At 43.6% G+C, this 16,198-nt stretch overlaps 1 protein-coding gene across 1 annotated transcript; it reads left to right on the plus strand.

Annotated features, from left to right (window-relative positions):
• The first annotated feature begins 6,092 nt into the window (after positions 1-6,092).
• Positions 6,093-16,198, plus strand: JPT1 (Jupiter microtubule associated homolog 1). The gene is made up of 5 exons (XM_084298276.1): positions 6,093-6,267; positions 8,699-8,841; positions 9,442-9,539; positions 11,523-11,550; positions 15,918-16,198. The coding sequence occupies exons 1-5, from the start codon at positions 6,212-6,214 to the stop codon at positions 16,064-16,066; spliced, it is 474 nt and encodes a 157-aa protein (XP_084154402.1). The 5' UTR covers positions 6,093-6,211; the 3' UTR covers positions 16,067-16,198.

The following is a 16,198-nucleotide window of genomic DNA, read 5'->3' on the forward strand; positions in this document are numbered from 1 at the left end:
AAAGGGGAAAAGGCCGCCTCCCTTGAAGGACTGGGAGCTAGTGACCATGATTTTTTTTTCATGAGTCTTTTCCACAGGGCTGTTGTTCTTGAGTTTTCTCATGGGGGATGTTAGAGGTTGCGGTGTAACCCATGGACATTCGTGAAAGATTATACAACTGTCTACTCAGCAGATGGAGAGCATTCTCTAATGTCCTAGGAATGTTCTAATATTTTTGTGGCAGTTGCAGTAGTTAATGCTCTTTTTGGTATTAACTTGTTAGCAGAGTTTACCTTCTGGTGGTAGTTTTTATAGAAGTTACTTCACGAAGCAGGCCTGTACCTGCAGGATCTGGAAATCCTTAAATTGTGGCAAAATGATGGGCTTATGCCTTTAGTTGATAGATGATGATCTGTTTGACTTCTGTTGCAATTTTAACATAGTTAATGTTAAATTAATTGCATCTAGTATAGACATTAGAAAAATATCTGTTCTTGATAGGTTGCTTTTGGCTATGTAGTTGAAGGATGTCATTTTCTATGCCATTGTTTTGATTTTTAGATAATTCTATTGCTAAGCAAATTATTTCTTATTCTGGTATTTATCTTGTAGGCTTTCGTGGTACATTGCAAGGTTGAAACTGCCTCTTGTAAACAAATGTTCTCATATCCGGAGCCACAAAGGCCTGGAAAAAGTTTCTTTTGTTTAAAGAAAAAAGTAGGGTGGATCTGTTTCAACACCTTTCGAAGGTTAGACATGGAATACATTCCTCTTTGGCTTTAGAATCTCTGGCTTTCAACCTGGCTAGATAACACTGTATAAAGTTACTTCAACTTGATGTCATGCCAGGACTTCTCCCAGGCAAAAGTTGTCTTTATCTTTTTTGGCCAAAAAAGATGTTTGGACTTGCTTTAGTTTCGGAAGAAGGGGTGAGGTCTCCTTAAATACAGCTTTTTCAACCCAAGTTAAGACTTTGGAGCTAAAAATTCCCTGCTGTATCTTGTCTATTTTTTTTCCCGAGGCAATAAAAGTCAAGTGACAGGTATTGAGTAGCATGCTTTCAGAAACAATGTCTTAGTTTCATAAATTCATACAATGGTACTTGATCTGTCATTAACTTAGGTGCAGGCCTCTTGTAAATATAATGTTCTGTTAATAAAAAGAGACCACTTAACATGAATTGTGACTAGCTAACCAAAATTCCTCTGTGAAAAAATATAAGAAAAACATAGACTTCTGTAACATTGAATTGACGTGGCAGCTGTGGAAATACTCCTTAATTCACCATAAGTTGAAGTTTCCTGTAGTATTTAGCAACAGGCTATTGAAAGAAACGGACAGGTATTGATCCTTTCACTCAGATGTTAGAAAAAGTGAGAATTTTTTTTTGCTCTTCGTCTGAGCTGGCTCCTGATGTTCCTGAAAGTTCTTCTAACAGTACTGAGTGATGTTTCTGTAAGATGGTGACTGCAGTTAAGTACAGGGGTATAGACTATGAGCTTGGAACCAGTTATCTGGAGTTCTTTTAGCTGCTTGCCCTGGTTTAATTTCTAACAGTTCTTGTGTTTACACTAGTAGCCCAGTGGACTTACTAGAAGTCCGCATGTCAGAGGATAAAGGAAAACTGGCAAAGAGGTCTTGTCACACTAGTTGACAGGTAAGTTTTTCGTGTTTATTAAACAGCTGGGATCTTTCAAGAGCCTGGGCAAATTACATTATTACTCACAATTTTCAAATATCATATTCTAAAGTGATTGCCATGCAATTAAGTTAATGTTCCTCATGTGGTTTTTAAATGAAAAAATGGAAGTCATAATTGCATACAAGAGTTTAGCAAGTCCTTGTGGATGATAAGACCTTGCCTTGTGTGTACACTGTGTCTTCAGTCTGGCAAACAATTGCAGTGTCAGTTGTGGAATGGACACAAGTGTCGTTTGTTTTTCCAGTTACTTAAAAAGATGTATCCAGAAGTTTTGGGCTATGGAACCTAAAGAAGGACACTTTCATTTATGTACAGGGTCAATAAATAATGAACTGAAAGCACAGCTGATATTGGTGGAACCCCTCTACAGTTAATGCCTGAAAATCAGCACCTTAGTTTACCTGCTCAATGGGGCCAATAACCATTTGAAAGGGCATTTGTGAGCATCAGTATTTAGTGCTCTGAGAAGCTGATTCAAAAAGGATTCTAGAAGTGCAAGGTGTTTCTGAAATGGAATATGCTAAACTGCTAAGGCTGTAAGGAAATACTCCGAGTGGTAACGAGAGATTCCTGCACTGACATATGGAGATGTTCTCGAAAGAAATTCTCTGAAGCAGTACTAAAATAATTGCTGCTCCAAGGTAACAGTGGTATCAAAACAGATGCAACATCTCCTCAGAAGTTATGGTCAAACATTATTTTCACGAGAGTATTTCTTTCTAGTACCTTCCCCTCATTACATCTGAGTCAAGCAGTGTAATCCAAGTGCTGTCGCTTTGTCTGCAGGTTCTATTGTGACCATCACTGCAACATTAATGAAAAGGTGTAATGTGACTGGCCCAAAGAAATAATACTTCCTATTGAAAGTGAACAATAAATTGGAGGACTTTTATTAGAGTTTTAGATTGTGGCCTCTTCTCAGTATGCTTATATCAGCTTGTGTGATAGACTGTTCTGGAGCAACAACAAAAAAAGATAAAAAGTGAAATAACTTGGATTATTTTGAATTGTATTACCACTGACCTAATACATGTCAGTCGGTGGCTTACTGAGGCTTGTTCTTTCTGGCTGTGAACTTGTTGGCAATGTGTTCTGTTAGTGAATAATTTAATCCTCTAATTTATCTTTTTTTGGTACTTAATGTCATAATTAATTGGTAGTACAGCACTTGTCCCTGATGGTGAAGATGTAGGAATGTGAGGATAAATAGGGGACGGAAGACTGGGATTTGGTACATTTTCAGCCTTTGGTTGGCCTTCAAGATCCTTCGTTTCAGAGGTTTCCTGGTTTCTTCACTGGTAGTTTGGGACTGATGGTTTTACTCTAACATGGAGATGCTGGGAGGCCTACTCAGTGCTTATAAAATGCTTTAAGTCCCTTTGAGAGAGGGACTTACAGGGTTTTCCCTGGAAAAAGAACTTTAGCTCATGCATGAGGCGTAAATTAGGACTGGTGGGGCTGCTGAAGTAGTGGCTCACCGACAGCAGAGGTCCTAGAAGTAATGAGGGTTGGCGTGGTAGAAAGAGAGCAGAAGTGTGAGCTGCCCAGGAGCTGCAGGGGAAATGGGGACTTTGGGAGGAGCTGTAGGTTTTGACAAAGGATTAATCCTGATAGAAGGGTGACTTCGAAGTCCTGGGGAAAGACTAAGCCTGTGAATGCCCAAATAAAGTACTAAGAAGATTGTTGCTCATTAGGAAAGGAATATTCTCCAGGTGGATGGGGGAAAAGGAGGCAAAGGATACCCTTTCTGATGGATTTAGTGATGTTTTTCGTGGACTGGATGCTGAAAGGGAGAATCTAAGGTGTAGATGTGATACCCTGCAAGGCCTCTTGTAGGATTACCTAAGAAAATTTTGCAGTTCAAACAAACTCAAGACAAAAATGGAATAAAAGGAACTCAAGGAATCTGTCAAGATACTGATTTCCTCTTCCAGTGATGGATGTCTGTTTTTCACTAAACAACAGTGCTTTTTGGAGTACACTGCCAGAGTTGGTAATAATTGATGCTCAGACAAGAAAGCAGCAGGAATCACTCTGCTTTTTATGTTGTTTGGAACTACATCTCTGCAGCTTTGAGAAGTCTGGACATTGTGGTTCAAACCTCCCTCCCAAACTGCAGCTTACTGTTAGGAATTTTACCTGAAGATGCAAAGAAGCACCAAAGCAACTTTCACAACTCTTGCAAAATACAGCGTCTGCTCAGTAGGACAAACTTGGCACCTGTAGAATACCTGTATCCCACTGAACTTCACCACACATCACTTCAGATGCAAAGCCTGGATTGCTCAGAATCCAGCTGTAACAGAAATTACAAGCTGAGGCTTACTTCCTACTTACAGCTATGAATGAACTGATGGAAGAAGACGAGACTGAGTCAAAACCTCTTTTGTATGATGTGCTCGGAAAAAGAATGTCTTTTGTCACAAATAGCAGATATGTATGAAGAAAAATCTCTTGGCCACAGGAGGATCATCAAGCTGAATGTTTTCACAAGCCAGTGGCATCTCTCCTTGCCCAGCCCTGCTATGCATTTCCTGGAGTGTTGTTCAGACTTCCAGATGCTTTTTGCATTCATTGCACGATGAGTTTCAGCAACAGGTGGAATTGTTTGGTTTCTGAGGTTTTCAAACAGCTGCTGAGAATTGTTCTGGTCAAATGTCATCATCCTGGAAAGGACTGCAAGCCCAGTTTCTGTAGCGATCTTCATAAAGCCCTTGATCTTGTTATGGGTAAATAATTGGCAAAGCAGCTTTTATTTAAAGAATAACCTGCAGCCACAAATGTCTCAGCACCTCTGAGATCAGTGGAGTCCCTTGGAAATACTGAAGCTTTAGAATCTTAAAGCTGTATTTTAAAACTAGCTTTGTCAGAGGGAACGGGTTTTCCTTCATATTGACTTTTTTTTTTTTAAAAAAAAAAAAAAAAAAGCTCTGCATGTCTCAGGGCTACAACAGTTTTCAAACTCAAGATTCAGATCCTGTGGGTTGGAATAGAAAGCTTTTCGATCATAAAATACTGTTGAAAGTTCCCGAGAGAGCAGAGGCTTACCTGCTTGCAAGTAGGTATCATTTGACTTTAATGCCCAACCCTAAGGGATAATAGAATTAAGACAACTGTGTCATCTTGCTTAAAACTTCCCTTTAATCCACCTCCTGAAAGATGTGACAGAATTCCCTGGGGATCTAAGTAGTGATAGTGGGGTTCTGTTTTTTAACATTTTTATAGATCCTATATAAAAATAAAATACTATGGCCCTGCTTGTGTAGCTTGAGCATTCAACTCTTTCCTGAGTTGTTAAGGCATGATAATTCAGGTGATGATAATTCAGTCACTTTGATCTCATTTTGTAAACAGAGCAGAGCAGCACAATCCTCTAGAGCTTGCAGTTTTCAGACAAAAACCACGTATTACATATTTTTAGAAAACTTTCATTTGGAGACAAGTGTTTGGAGGGCATTAAAAGCTATTATGAGCGCAAATTGGGAGGGATGCCTAGAACAGGCAAGGGTGTTTTTGCCCTCTCCTTTAGGCAAGCGCTAATTGCAATAATTTCAGCGCGGGGTCCTGGTGCGTTGGGTTTGGGGTAAAAGCAGTGACCAGGGAAGTGTCGGTGGCTGAAAGTGGAGCTCGGGAGGGCCTCAGTCACCGAGCTGAGGGTGGGTTTGGTGCAGCTTTGTGCAGGCAGCGGGGCTGGACACGAGCCTCGTTGGACCAGCCCGACCCTCAGCTCCGAAATGTGCTGAGGGGGGTTTGGGGCTGGCCCTGCCGGAGCCGCCCGCTGGCTGCAGGCGGTGGAAGCAGGCTCGGGAGCCGCCTCAGCCCCACCCGGCCACCTCAGCACCTCCGTGGCCTCCCTGCCTATTGTTCCAGGGCTCGGGGGCTGCGCTGTGCTCTGAGGGAACCGAGCTCCCGGGGGCCAGGTCCCCTCCTGGCTGGGGACGGGGGCGAGGGGCTGGGGGGCGCCGGGGTGGGCGCCTGAGGGGATTCCTGAGGTGATTCGGGGGGGGGGGGAGGGGGGGAGCGGGGGCTGCTCCTTACAGCCCTCGGCCTCCGCCGCCAGGGGAGGGCCGCGGAGACTTTTGTCTCGCCTCACGCGCGGCTAAGCCAATCGCAGCTCGCCTCCTCTGAGCGACACGCCCTCCCGCCAATCATCAACAAAGGGCGCCACCACCCCAGGCGCAGCCAATCGCCGGAGAGCAGACGTATTGCTTCACCAATGGGATTTTAAGGCTGAGCCCAGGCTCCTCGGAATAGACAGCGAGGCGGGCCAAAGGGCAGAATGGCAAGGCATTGTCCAATGGGAGCCGAGGATTGAATTTGAATCGCCCAATGAGAAAGACGCCAGGGGGCGGGCTTTGGGGACGCTATAAAAGGCGCGGCCGGTGCGGGCGGCGGCTGCAGTTGTCACCGGCAGCAGCAGCGGCAGGGTCCGAGGGGGGAAGGGGCGCGCTCCGTTCCCGGGACCGTCACCTCCCGCCGGCCTCCTGACGGAGCCCTCTCCCCTGCCACCACCTCCTCCCGCCCGCCGCCATGACCACCACCACCACCTTCTCGGGCATGGACCCCAGCGGCAGGAACAGCTCCAGGTCCGCCGGGGGAGCGGGGCTCGGCGGCGGCCCTGGGGACCGTTAGGGAGCCGTTAGGGGACCGTTGGGGCGGCGGGGGCCGGGGCTCCCCCGTCCCGTTAGAGCCTCGAGGGAGGGGGGGGAAGCGGCTGAGGGGAGGGGGGCGTTGGGCACCCACCGGAGGTGAATGGGGGAATTGAGGGGGTCCCGGCGACTACGGGGGGGTCCGAGGAGGGTACCGGGGGGCTAAGGCCGCGTCCTGCGGTGTCTGCTCGGTTCGTGTGGGGCCGGGGGCGGGGGGAGCTCCCACCCCCACACCCACCCCGGGCCTCCCGCCTGCCTCAGCCGCCTCCTAACAAAGAAGGGAGGCGACTCCCTCCGCGCTGCGCAGCCACAGCCGGGGGAGGGGGCGAGGGAAGGGGAGGGGGGCACCGCGCCCCGTTCCCCCTCCCCGTCTCCCCCCTGTCTCCCCTTTTTCTCCCCGGCCCCTCGGTGGGGGCAGCCCCGGGGGTTTCCTGAGGCTGGGCGCGGCCGGGGGCGGGCGCCATTGTCTTGCTCTGGGGCCCCCCCACCTCGTGCACCCCCCGCTGAAGGATTTGGGTGTCCCCCACCCCCTACCCCAGGGCGGCTGCTCGGGCTGGGAGACCCTCGGGGTCGGGGAGGGGGACCCAAAGCCCTGCCCCGGCTCCCACCCCACAGCCGAGGGGAGCTGGGTGGGGAGTGGAGAGGCAGCACCGCCGTGGAAGAAGCCGTGGCCCTGCTCGGAACAAAGAAAACTTGCCAAGTCCGGCTGGAAGGGAAGGGATGCAGGGCACTTGGGCAGGCGTGCAGGGTGCCGGTGGATGCTGCAGCAGCGAGGGCAGGCTCGCCTTCAGCACCGAGCCTTGGCAGCTGCCTTTTCTGTAAGGTTTATGGCCTGACAAAGCAGATGCTTCCTGTTCGCTTGTAGCTTTTTTTTTTTTTTCTTTGGGGTGGAGGAAAAAAAAAAGAAAAACGTCTTGACAAGTGCTTCCTGGACGTGGATGAATTTTCAGTGCACATCCCTGGGTATCAGGTGCAATTTTCAGAACACTTCATTGCCTGAAGTGTGAGTTGTAGCTGTGATGAAGCATGTTAAAGCATCTCGGGGTCGAGAGAAGCTTCTAATAAAACCTGTCAACCTTTTGTCTTGGATTGGCAAAAGTGATTGCTTCTCTTAAGCAGTTTGAGTGATTTGCCTTTTTGCTTCAATTGCCTTTTCTGTTACTTTCATTAAGACCTTCTGTGGAAACTGCCATGCTGCTAAGAGAATACTGGTTTCACTGCTGTGGTAAAATGAGGTGACGTAAGATGAGGGGATGAGCCCTCTTTTTGAACAATCTGTTCTTCAAATTATTAAGTGTAACAGATGCAACCAAGAAAATACATACACAGGGACATTTCCTCTGGGGAAAAAAGGTAATGAAGTGATTCAAGACCATTATACTATATCCCTTAATTCAGAAAGAAGCAGCAAATCACAAAAGTGTTCTTGGATTCATAAAGCATATTACACAATAGTGGGATCCTCCCATTAGCTCCTGAGCATTATTAATTATATATTTGGAAAGGAATTTTGTAACAAAAAGCAGTTAGCTAGTTTAGTAACGCTAAATATTCACGTCCAACACCTTTGTGATTTTTTTCTTGCCATTGTCTTGAGTACTCTAGGCTGGAGAAGTGTTTTTGTATTGCATCTCAATTAAACTATTAGAAAAGAAGAGGGAGTATGCACCTTCCCTGGCTTGTTCTGCTCTTCCTTTGAGGGCACTGCGTGTCTTGAAAGCACGTTTCTCTTGGTGTGCTCAAATCTCTTTAAGCTCAGTCCAGTAGCACGCTGCAGGCCTAAGGGTTTTTCTGATGAAACAAATCCAGATAGAGGCCATAGCCCAGTCATCAGTGATGCAACCAGCACTTTTACTCATGTGCCAAACTTTAGTCTTTGCTGTGCTGCCAATTTGAAGATTAATTGCCTTCATAGGGTTCTCTAAAAAAAGCTGGATTCTGGTGTGCCTGTATAATTATATACATATTTAATTTGGTCGGACACTGAAGACTGGTGGCAGCTCTTGTTGACACCAAGTGAAGCAAGGACACAAGTAGGATACAGGAGTATTTTGTTTTGCTTTTGATAAATGTCACCAAAGAAGAGCAGTGGCGATGTAGTATTTTGTCTGAATGCCGGCAAGCAATTTAGCTTTATAGGTTGAGTTATGCACTGAAGACGTAACAGTGGCATTTATTAAGAGCCAGTGCATAACACAGTCGTCTCACGTAGTTCCCATTTAGGCAGAATGTAGCCCATGCAACTATCTGCCCATTACAAGAGCCAACAATGATCTTTTAGCTTATTAGTCTTGTTTTACGTGTTAGAGTGCTGCTCAGTAATGCAGATTATAAAGACCCAAGGTTGTAAAGTTGAATCTCTCTGCAGAGTGCTGCGCCCTCCTGGTGGCGGGTCCAACTTTTCTCTGGGTTTTGACGAACCAAAAGAACAACCCGTGCGAAGGAACAAAATGGCATCCAGCATCTTTGGAACTCCTGAAGAAAATCCACCTTCCTGGGCTAAATCATCGGGTAAGAATGTCGTGCTTTGTTCCTAGTTCTGCAGACATGCATTAATCCATTCTTGGTATTGGCCTGGAGCTGCTGGTGTCTGTGTGTGGAAACCTGAATTAACCTCCTATTTGGTAGTTTGGGGCTAGAAATGATGTCTACTTGCATGGGAATTTTTCTTTTTTGAATTACTTTCAAACTCTTTTTCAAAATTACCTTTTATTGTGTGTCTTGGACATAGGTGTTGCAAGCAGATAGCTAAGAGGAATGTATTTTGGATGTGATATCTTCAGATTAATCATATTACAATAGGATGAACTTCTTTCTTAGTATGTGGATGATTGCTGATCTTGATCAATCAGAGGAAGTTTAGCTTTGTGCTGTGATTGCAGCTGGAGTTAAACTTCCATTTCTACAGAGCATTTCCAGTAGGGCTGGCCTTGGGACCCTGCACGAGATGCAGCCATACAATTGTAATTTGTGAGTCACTATGTAAAGACCCAGGACAAACCTCGGGGTGGTAAAGCTGTCATTTACAGAAGAAGTGCACCACATCAGTTTTCATCTGCTTTCCCAGTAAGTTAATCTTGCAACCTGATTAGAATCAATCTCTGCTTCTAGGGACTAAGCCAGGTGAAATCAGAGAAGACAGTGAATCCTCTGGACCACAAAGAAGAAACTCAACTGATGCTAACTATGGAGACTTTGTAGATCCAAAGGTCAGTACATGAACTACAAAGAGCCTGATAAGGGGACACTTTGCTGTCTGTATGTGATTGCTTTATCACTGATAGTTGCTCAGTTGAAATGGTTGCAGAATTCAAAGTCTTATTCTCAAACCTGTTGTTGCCCTGAAGGTTCTCTATTCTGTAGGATAGTCTTACAGCGTGCTGGTGGAGGCTTGGATTTTTCTCAAAGGAGTACTTTCTAGAGCCCTTAACTCTTCTTATTGATGGACAGTAATGAAGCGGTGTGAGATCTCACTTTAGCATTAATTGTTTTAATTATTTTTAACAGATTGTACAAACAATAGTTACCTACATTGAACTGTGTGGATTTATTGACTTACAAGGGACTTGGTTTCATATCACATCATCACGCCCCTCAGTGGCATGAATGCTTGTTTTATTTCTGTTACTCTCTTCAGTAATACTATCAGAAGTGTTATTTTCTGTGTAAACTACTTGATAGCAATATGGAGCATAATTTATAGTGTTAACATGGCTTTTGATTGATATATGATTATAGTTAATAGCAAAAACAGGACAAAAAGTAATAATTCCTCTGAACGTAAGAAAAAAAGTGAAACCTGGAACAGACTGCACTTGCAAAACCAAATTTCATAGGTGAAAAAAAATAAACCTCTTGAGCTTTAGACATAAGCCTAAACCTAAAGAGAGGTTTTCCAGAACAGAATTTTGTAGGTAAATCACCACTTAAATCTTGTATAGATACCTTTTGAGTATAACCTTATGGGTTATAAATAGCAAGTTTTATTTTGATAACTGGCATCAATCATCAGTTTAACCCATTTTGTTATTAATAGCTTCAATGAGCCACAGAATTGTTCATAGTTGCATAAAATATCTTGTTCCAATTTAGCAAATACAAGATAAAATTTATAGCTGCTACCACAGAAAACAAAAGTAAACTCTTTAGTCTAATTCTATTTTCTACTTAATTGTATTAAATACTCTGTCTTGTGGTTCTCAGCTTTGCAAACAGGATTCTTGTGATGCAGAATACTTTAATTTTGTGCAGTGATTAAAGCTACAATCAGCAGAAACTAATGTACTATAGCCCAGTCTGAGATTTAAGGGGATGTATTTGCATGCATTGCTGTGTACTAATACCCTAACGACTGCGGGCTCACTGTGTAATTAACAATGTTAAGTCTATGGAAGTAGATAAAACCTCATGCCATTGAGAAGCCTTTGCTGCTGGAGGACTTTCTGTATCTTTGTGTTGTTACAGTCTGAACCCAATGAGTATGAAAAGAATGTTTAGCTGTTTGTGTAATGAAGTAAACTTTATCTGTAAAAAAACTTCTTGATGTTTCACAAAAAAAAGTTAAATATCCTGGATGGAACAAATATTCTTGACCTTGCTAACAGATACATGTTTGGTGTTGGAAAGATTTGCTTAGAAGAAAGGAGGGAACACCAAAATATTTCTAATTTTTTTGAGTATGATTTTCTTGTCGTTACGGCTTGGCAATTGCAACGATCTGGTTACTGTCAGTTCTGCCTGATGAAGGATGCTGTATATAATTGTGCTGTAAGACACCTGCATCCTTCACAGTATGGGAGCAACAAGTGTACCATATGTTACAGGTCATCAAGATTACTTCGGTACTATCTGTTTAAATTTTTAAAAGTATGTCAGGTAAATAAGCAGTTGATTAAAATTTAAATTAGTCACTGTGAGAGAACTAGTGCTTACAAACCCATCGTATTAATCTGCATAAATATGTATCTAGAACCAGCCATGCTACTCTGATACCTGCTTCCTCTGCTCTCCTATCTGCCTGTTCGTGCTCTAAAAGTTCTTCATTGGGTCTGTCAGAGTGTCGTTGGGCAGAGCAGCACGCTTGACCAGCTTTGTCTGGCCACAGCACGGAGTATTGAGTACCCTTTTGATGGAGGTAGGGGAAAAATACTTTTTGGAGTATGAGATATAACGTGTTCCTCTCTCTCTTCTAGGGAGGAGATGGTGGTGGTGAAACTTCTGGTGAGTAACTCCTTCAGGCTCTTCCAGTAGAACAGTTTGTACTTACTCTCCGTTGAAATAGAAGAGGTCATGGGATATACAAATGGTTTCTCTCAAGACAGACAGCTTGGGGTTCTCCCTGGAATCCATCAAATCAATATCATGACCTCATTACTTCAGTGGAAGTTGGTAAGAGTGGATATGGAATGCAGTGGCAGAATGCCTCTGTTTAGTCATCAGGTTAGAGACAAGAACAGTCCTGTTCGTTTATTTTGCCAGCAGCAGCTGGTGTCGAGATTTGTTTAAGTACTAGAAGGCAAGGTGGGTACCTTCTTGCAAAGACTTAAGTCATTGAAAGACTATAATTCTGTTTTTAGGAGTTTACAATTAAATAGTACAGTCAACTTCATAGATCTTAGTTCAGCGGTTTACCTCTTTCCATAGTGTTTTTCCACACAGCAAACACTTGATGCACAGAAATAAGCAGGAACAGCTACTGCATCTGAAAGCATCTGCATTAACTAGCTTTTAAGTTCCTGTTGCTTTTTTAAATGCTAATTTTTGCCAAGGAAGTGCATATGCATACTGAGCCCTTCATGTAAACAGAGGAACTTCCCCTTGCAGCATACATTTTACCTTGAAGGGTTTTTTTTTGTTTGTGTTTTTTGCTCTGAGGGTGGAAATCTCTCCTTTTTAAGATTTACCTTAAGAATAGCTACTTCCTGATGTGTGTTGTTGACCAAGTAGTTTACGTGTTACTTCTAACACCTAAGAGCTGTGGAAGATGGCTACAGCTATTAGCAGTTCCATATCCTGAGCAGACTTCTGCTGGGAGGGTGAGAGGTTTTCCAGAGTGCTTATTAACTACCTCTAAGTGGTATCTCTGGCCAAAATAAGTCTTTCTCCTCCGGCAACATCACTGCTTCTAATAAAACTATAAAGGCTGCTTTAGTCTGTCTTCCCCTTGTCTGTCTGATCTTAATTAGCACCCTAGTGGGCATTTAGAGTTTGTGCCTTAGGTAGGAGAATGTGGTTTGATAACAGAATTGCCCTGGTCTGAGGGTTCTGCTCCTTCTCCTGGTACTTGCTTAAAGCAGCTCACTCTGGGGTTAGAAGACAGCCTGCAAGGAGTGATGAGGCAAGAAGAGGTGGCATTGGAGGCAGCAGAAATACAGCTGCCTGGGTTAGCAACACCTGACTGAAACTTTGAGTACAGACTGATATTCCTGACTCTTACAGGTTCCCACTTTCACAGGTCTAATATTTGTTGGCCTTTGGTTTCCAGAAGGTGACAATAAAGGAAGCCTTTATCAAGCACTGGGTGTATCTATGCTGGGAAGTGGTTTCCCAAATAACTAAATAAGCAATCTGTTATAGGACAGTAGCACCAAGTTAGTGTTCCTAACTGGAGTTGTCTGCTGTTGACTAAAAATTAAATGTTTGAAGACACACAGCAAAATAAAATGGTGGGCACGTTTGGCTCTTCAACTTCCACTGGAGGTACTTAGGAAAGGAGTAGGAAGTTAATGGTTCCTGGAGGTGGTGTATGTGGCAGACAACTGAGAATCTAGATGCATAGCTAAATTAATCTCTCCCTTTGATAGATTTGGGTATCTTAGCTTAATGGAGCACAGAGTCCTGTTGAGCTGGCTGTTTCACTCCACCACTTGATATTCCCGCTGTGTGAGATGGCAGGCACTGGATGGTGAACATCCCACTTGTTACACATGTCATTTTGCACTTGACGTTGCATAGCTGTCTCCTGGGTTTGAAATGGGATGAATATGCCTCTAAATAAAAGCTGTCAGCTTATAAATTCACAGCATAAATAGATTTTTAATAGGCTCCCATCATTAAAAGTTTCCTCTTCTGCATTTGGAAATGATTTTCTCTATGTAACTGATGTTAAAACCCCATGTAGGTGTGAGGTGGGATGTGCATTTTTATTAATCATGTCTGTCTAGGGGAAGAAGGGTTGTTCCTTTTGCAGAAGTGTTCATGCTTCCTGTTTGGAATCTGTAGTTCCTTTTTGTGCATCAAGGGTTCCAATAGTTTGCAGTGTACTCACTAGTGAACTGACTGACAGGTTACATCCTTTCTGATAAGGGAAAAACTTCAATATTTGATCCGATCCTGTTGCCTTTTACCACTTCAGTTTCTAGGTTAGCAAACTGTGCTATACCTTGAGTATGTGGGAAGAACTACTGCGTGTGTCAGCTGGCTAAATGAGTCTCTAACATGCTGTGGAAACTTCCACAAATTCTCCTGTGCTCGTAATTCATGTTTCTTCTGTGATTGGGTTAGTGCTGTGTAGCTGATGAATGTGACTAGCTAAGGAGAACTAGACAGTGCTTAATTGACTGTCACCAGTGACTGCCTTTACATGATGCACTGGAAGGTGAAGTCCGACGTTCAGTAGACAGATTATCATGGCGAGTACTTCACAGTGCTTGGGCTGTCTGCTTGAAGCACAGACAATGAAGCATTCAGTGCTGTCCGAGCAGCAGGCAAGGCCACAGTTGTTCTCAGCTTGCTGAGTAAGCAGGCAGTGGTATGCTTGAGCTGCAGAAGCTTCAAGCTTAAAACTTCGTATTCAAACTATTTTGTTCAGATGTGCCCGTGGGTTAATGAATGCAGCAGAGGATCTATACTGTAAATTATCTGGCTGCATGGAGGTTATGCTAAGCTGCTAGGGTTCTTTGTTATAAGGTTCTTTGAGTGGGTTTTCTGCATTTCTGATAAAATCCTGCATCAAAAGTTATTTAAAAAAATAACTTCAAAAACAACAGTAAATTGCCACAGTATTGGATTAAAGCATCTCCTGTGGATTAGAAAATAGCTAAATAATAGGAGGCAAACAGTAGGGTTTAGTGATTGCTTTTCAGGTTGGAAAAATGAGCCATGGGAAGTGGTGCTGGGACTGGACTAGTTTTATTCAGTGTCTTCATCCATGACCTGGAAAAGGTAATGAACAGTGAAGTCTCCAATTTTGTTGGTGATAGCTAAGCTCTTTCAATGTGCTGATGGTGAGAAAAATCTTACGGTCAGAAGGACTCAACAAAGTGGGCAGATTAAAAGGTCTTTGCATGAGTAAGTAGGAAAAAATAGTAACTTAAACCACCTAGGAAAATACCATGCCAGTCCCATGTTTGGCTGTGTGCAGCAGTTAACTCTCAAGATCTGCCTTGTGTTTAACTACTGAAAATTCTTTGAAATGTTTGGAGGAAGGCAACAAATTGTTGCATGTCATCTGGAAGAGAACTGGAAAGAAGATGGCGTTTTGCTTCTCTAAGTAACAGTATGCCTGCATCTTGCGTTGTGTGTGCAGTCCCTGAAGTGTGAAGACCAGATGGTTGTAGTGGGGGTAAAGAAAAGGGGCAGAGGAAGGCAGCAGAAAAGATCAAGGAGGTTGAGCATCTGCCTTGCGAGGGGACTTCTTGAAAAGAAGGCTGGGAGAGAGGGAACATAATCAAGATGAGCAAAATCATGATGGTACCGGTTAAGATGAATGTGCAGATGTTTCCCAACTCCTCCAAAAAGAGAGTTAGTGTTGATTAGATGAAACTAAGATCTGCTAAAAGCAGATGAAATACATATTCACAGACCTGGCCATGCACCCACACCCCCAAGCAACAGAAGACATTGTGGAGCTGATTTAGGCTTTTGGATCATAACTGATTGTATTAATTTATAAAAAGAAATATGAGGTACTAATGATCTTGCTGTCCTTTGCTACTTCATTGACAATTAATTAATATATTAGTTATTTGCTAGAGTATCTAAAGTGCTTCCTGTGAAGAATTCCTCCTGTGTCCTGTCTTCACTTGTGGTTGTTCCGAAGTATTTAAAGCAGATGACGCTGTCATGTGCTTTCCAGGGAATGTAAGGCTCGAGCCTACCCATGCATGGATATTCCCCAGTCTGTTCTGTGTGAAGCCTCAGAAGCGTGTGTCAGACACTCTTCCCTCTAAATACCAGTTATGAAATTGGGAATGCAGTTTGAATCTGAGCTCTTGCTTCCCAGCACTGATGCTTTTGTTTCCAGCAACTGCTCAGATTGAGTTGAAATTGTTAGGGTGGTTGCACACTGACTGTGTACATGACTTAATTGTAGCTGCTTGTCATAAAAAAATAAATTCTGTGGTCCCCTAATAGTAGCTGAGTGACTGTGACTCTTGAATGCCTGAAACTGAACTGTAAGGCATCAGAGTTCTGAAAAATACTTCAGGCAGCTGAAAGTCTGTCATGCCAGCAGATTACAGCAGCACTCTCTGAGTGTGTTTGTAAGCCTGGAGAAAACTTTGTGGGGCTGATCTTCTGTCTAAGCCAGAGAAACCTCTGGCTTTCATTATCTACATCAAATACCTTAAAAGCTTCTTTTCTTTTAGAAAACACTGAGGCTGATGTAGAAGCTGCCCCAGGTCAGAATGAAGAAAAATCCCTGCCTGCTGCACCTGTTCCTAGCCCAGTAGCACCAGCACCTGCACCGTCCAGGAGAAATCCACCTGGTGGCAAGTCCAGCCTAGTCCTTGGTTAAACCTTTCCTTTCTTTCCTGACTGTTTTGAACTCGTGTCTGTTTCTTTTCCCCCATGCTTGTGAACTGCACAACTTGAGCCTGACTGTACATCTCGAATTTCTTTCATTAAAAGAAGCACTTTATGTACTCCA

The sequence above is a fragment of the Netta rufina genome, assembly GCF_964035555.1.
Source record: "Netta rufina genome assembly, chromosome: 19".
In the NCBI taxonomy this organism is placed as follows: Eukaryota; Metazoa; Chordata; class Aves; order Anseriformes; family Anatidae; genus Netta; species Netta rufina.

Excerpts from the sequence above, each read along its gene's own strand:
- JPT1 (XM_084298276.1), top strand. The coding sequence starts at position 6,212 with ATGACCACCACCACCACCTTCTCGGGCATGGACCCCAGCGGCAGGAAC. Across the intron at positions 6,268-8,698 it reads AGCGGCAGGAACAGCTCCAG|AGTGCTGCGCCCTCCTGGTG; the intron begins GTCCGCCGGGGG and ends ATCTCTCTGCAG. Across the intron at positions 8,842-9,441 it reads TTCCTGGGCTAAATCATCGG|GGACTAAGCCAGGTGAAATC; the intron begins GTAAGAATGTCG and ends CTCTGCTTCTAG.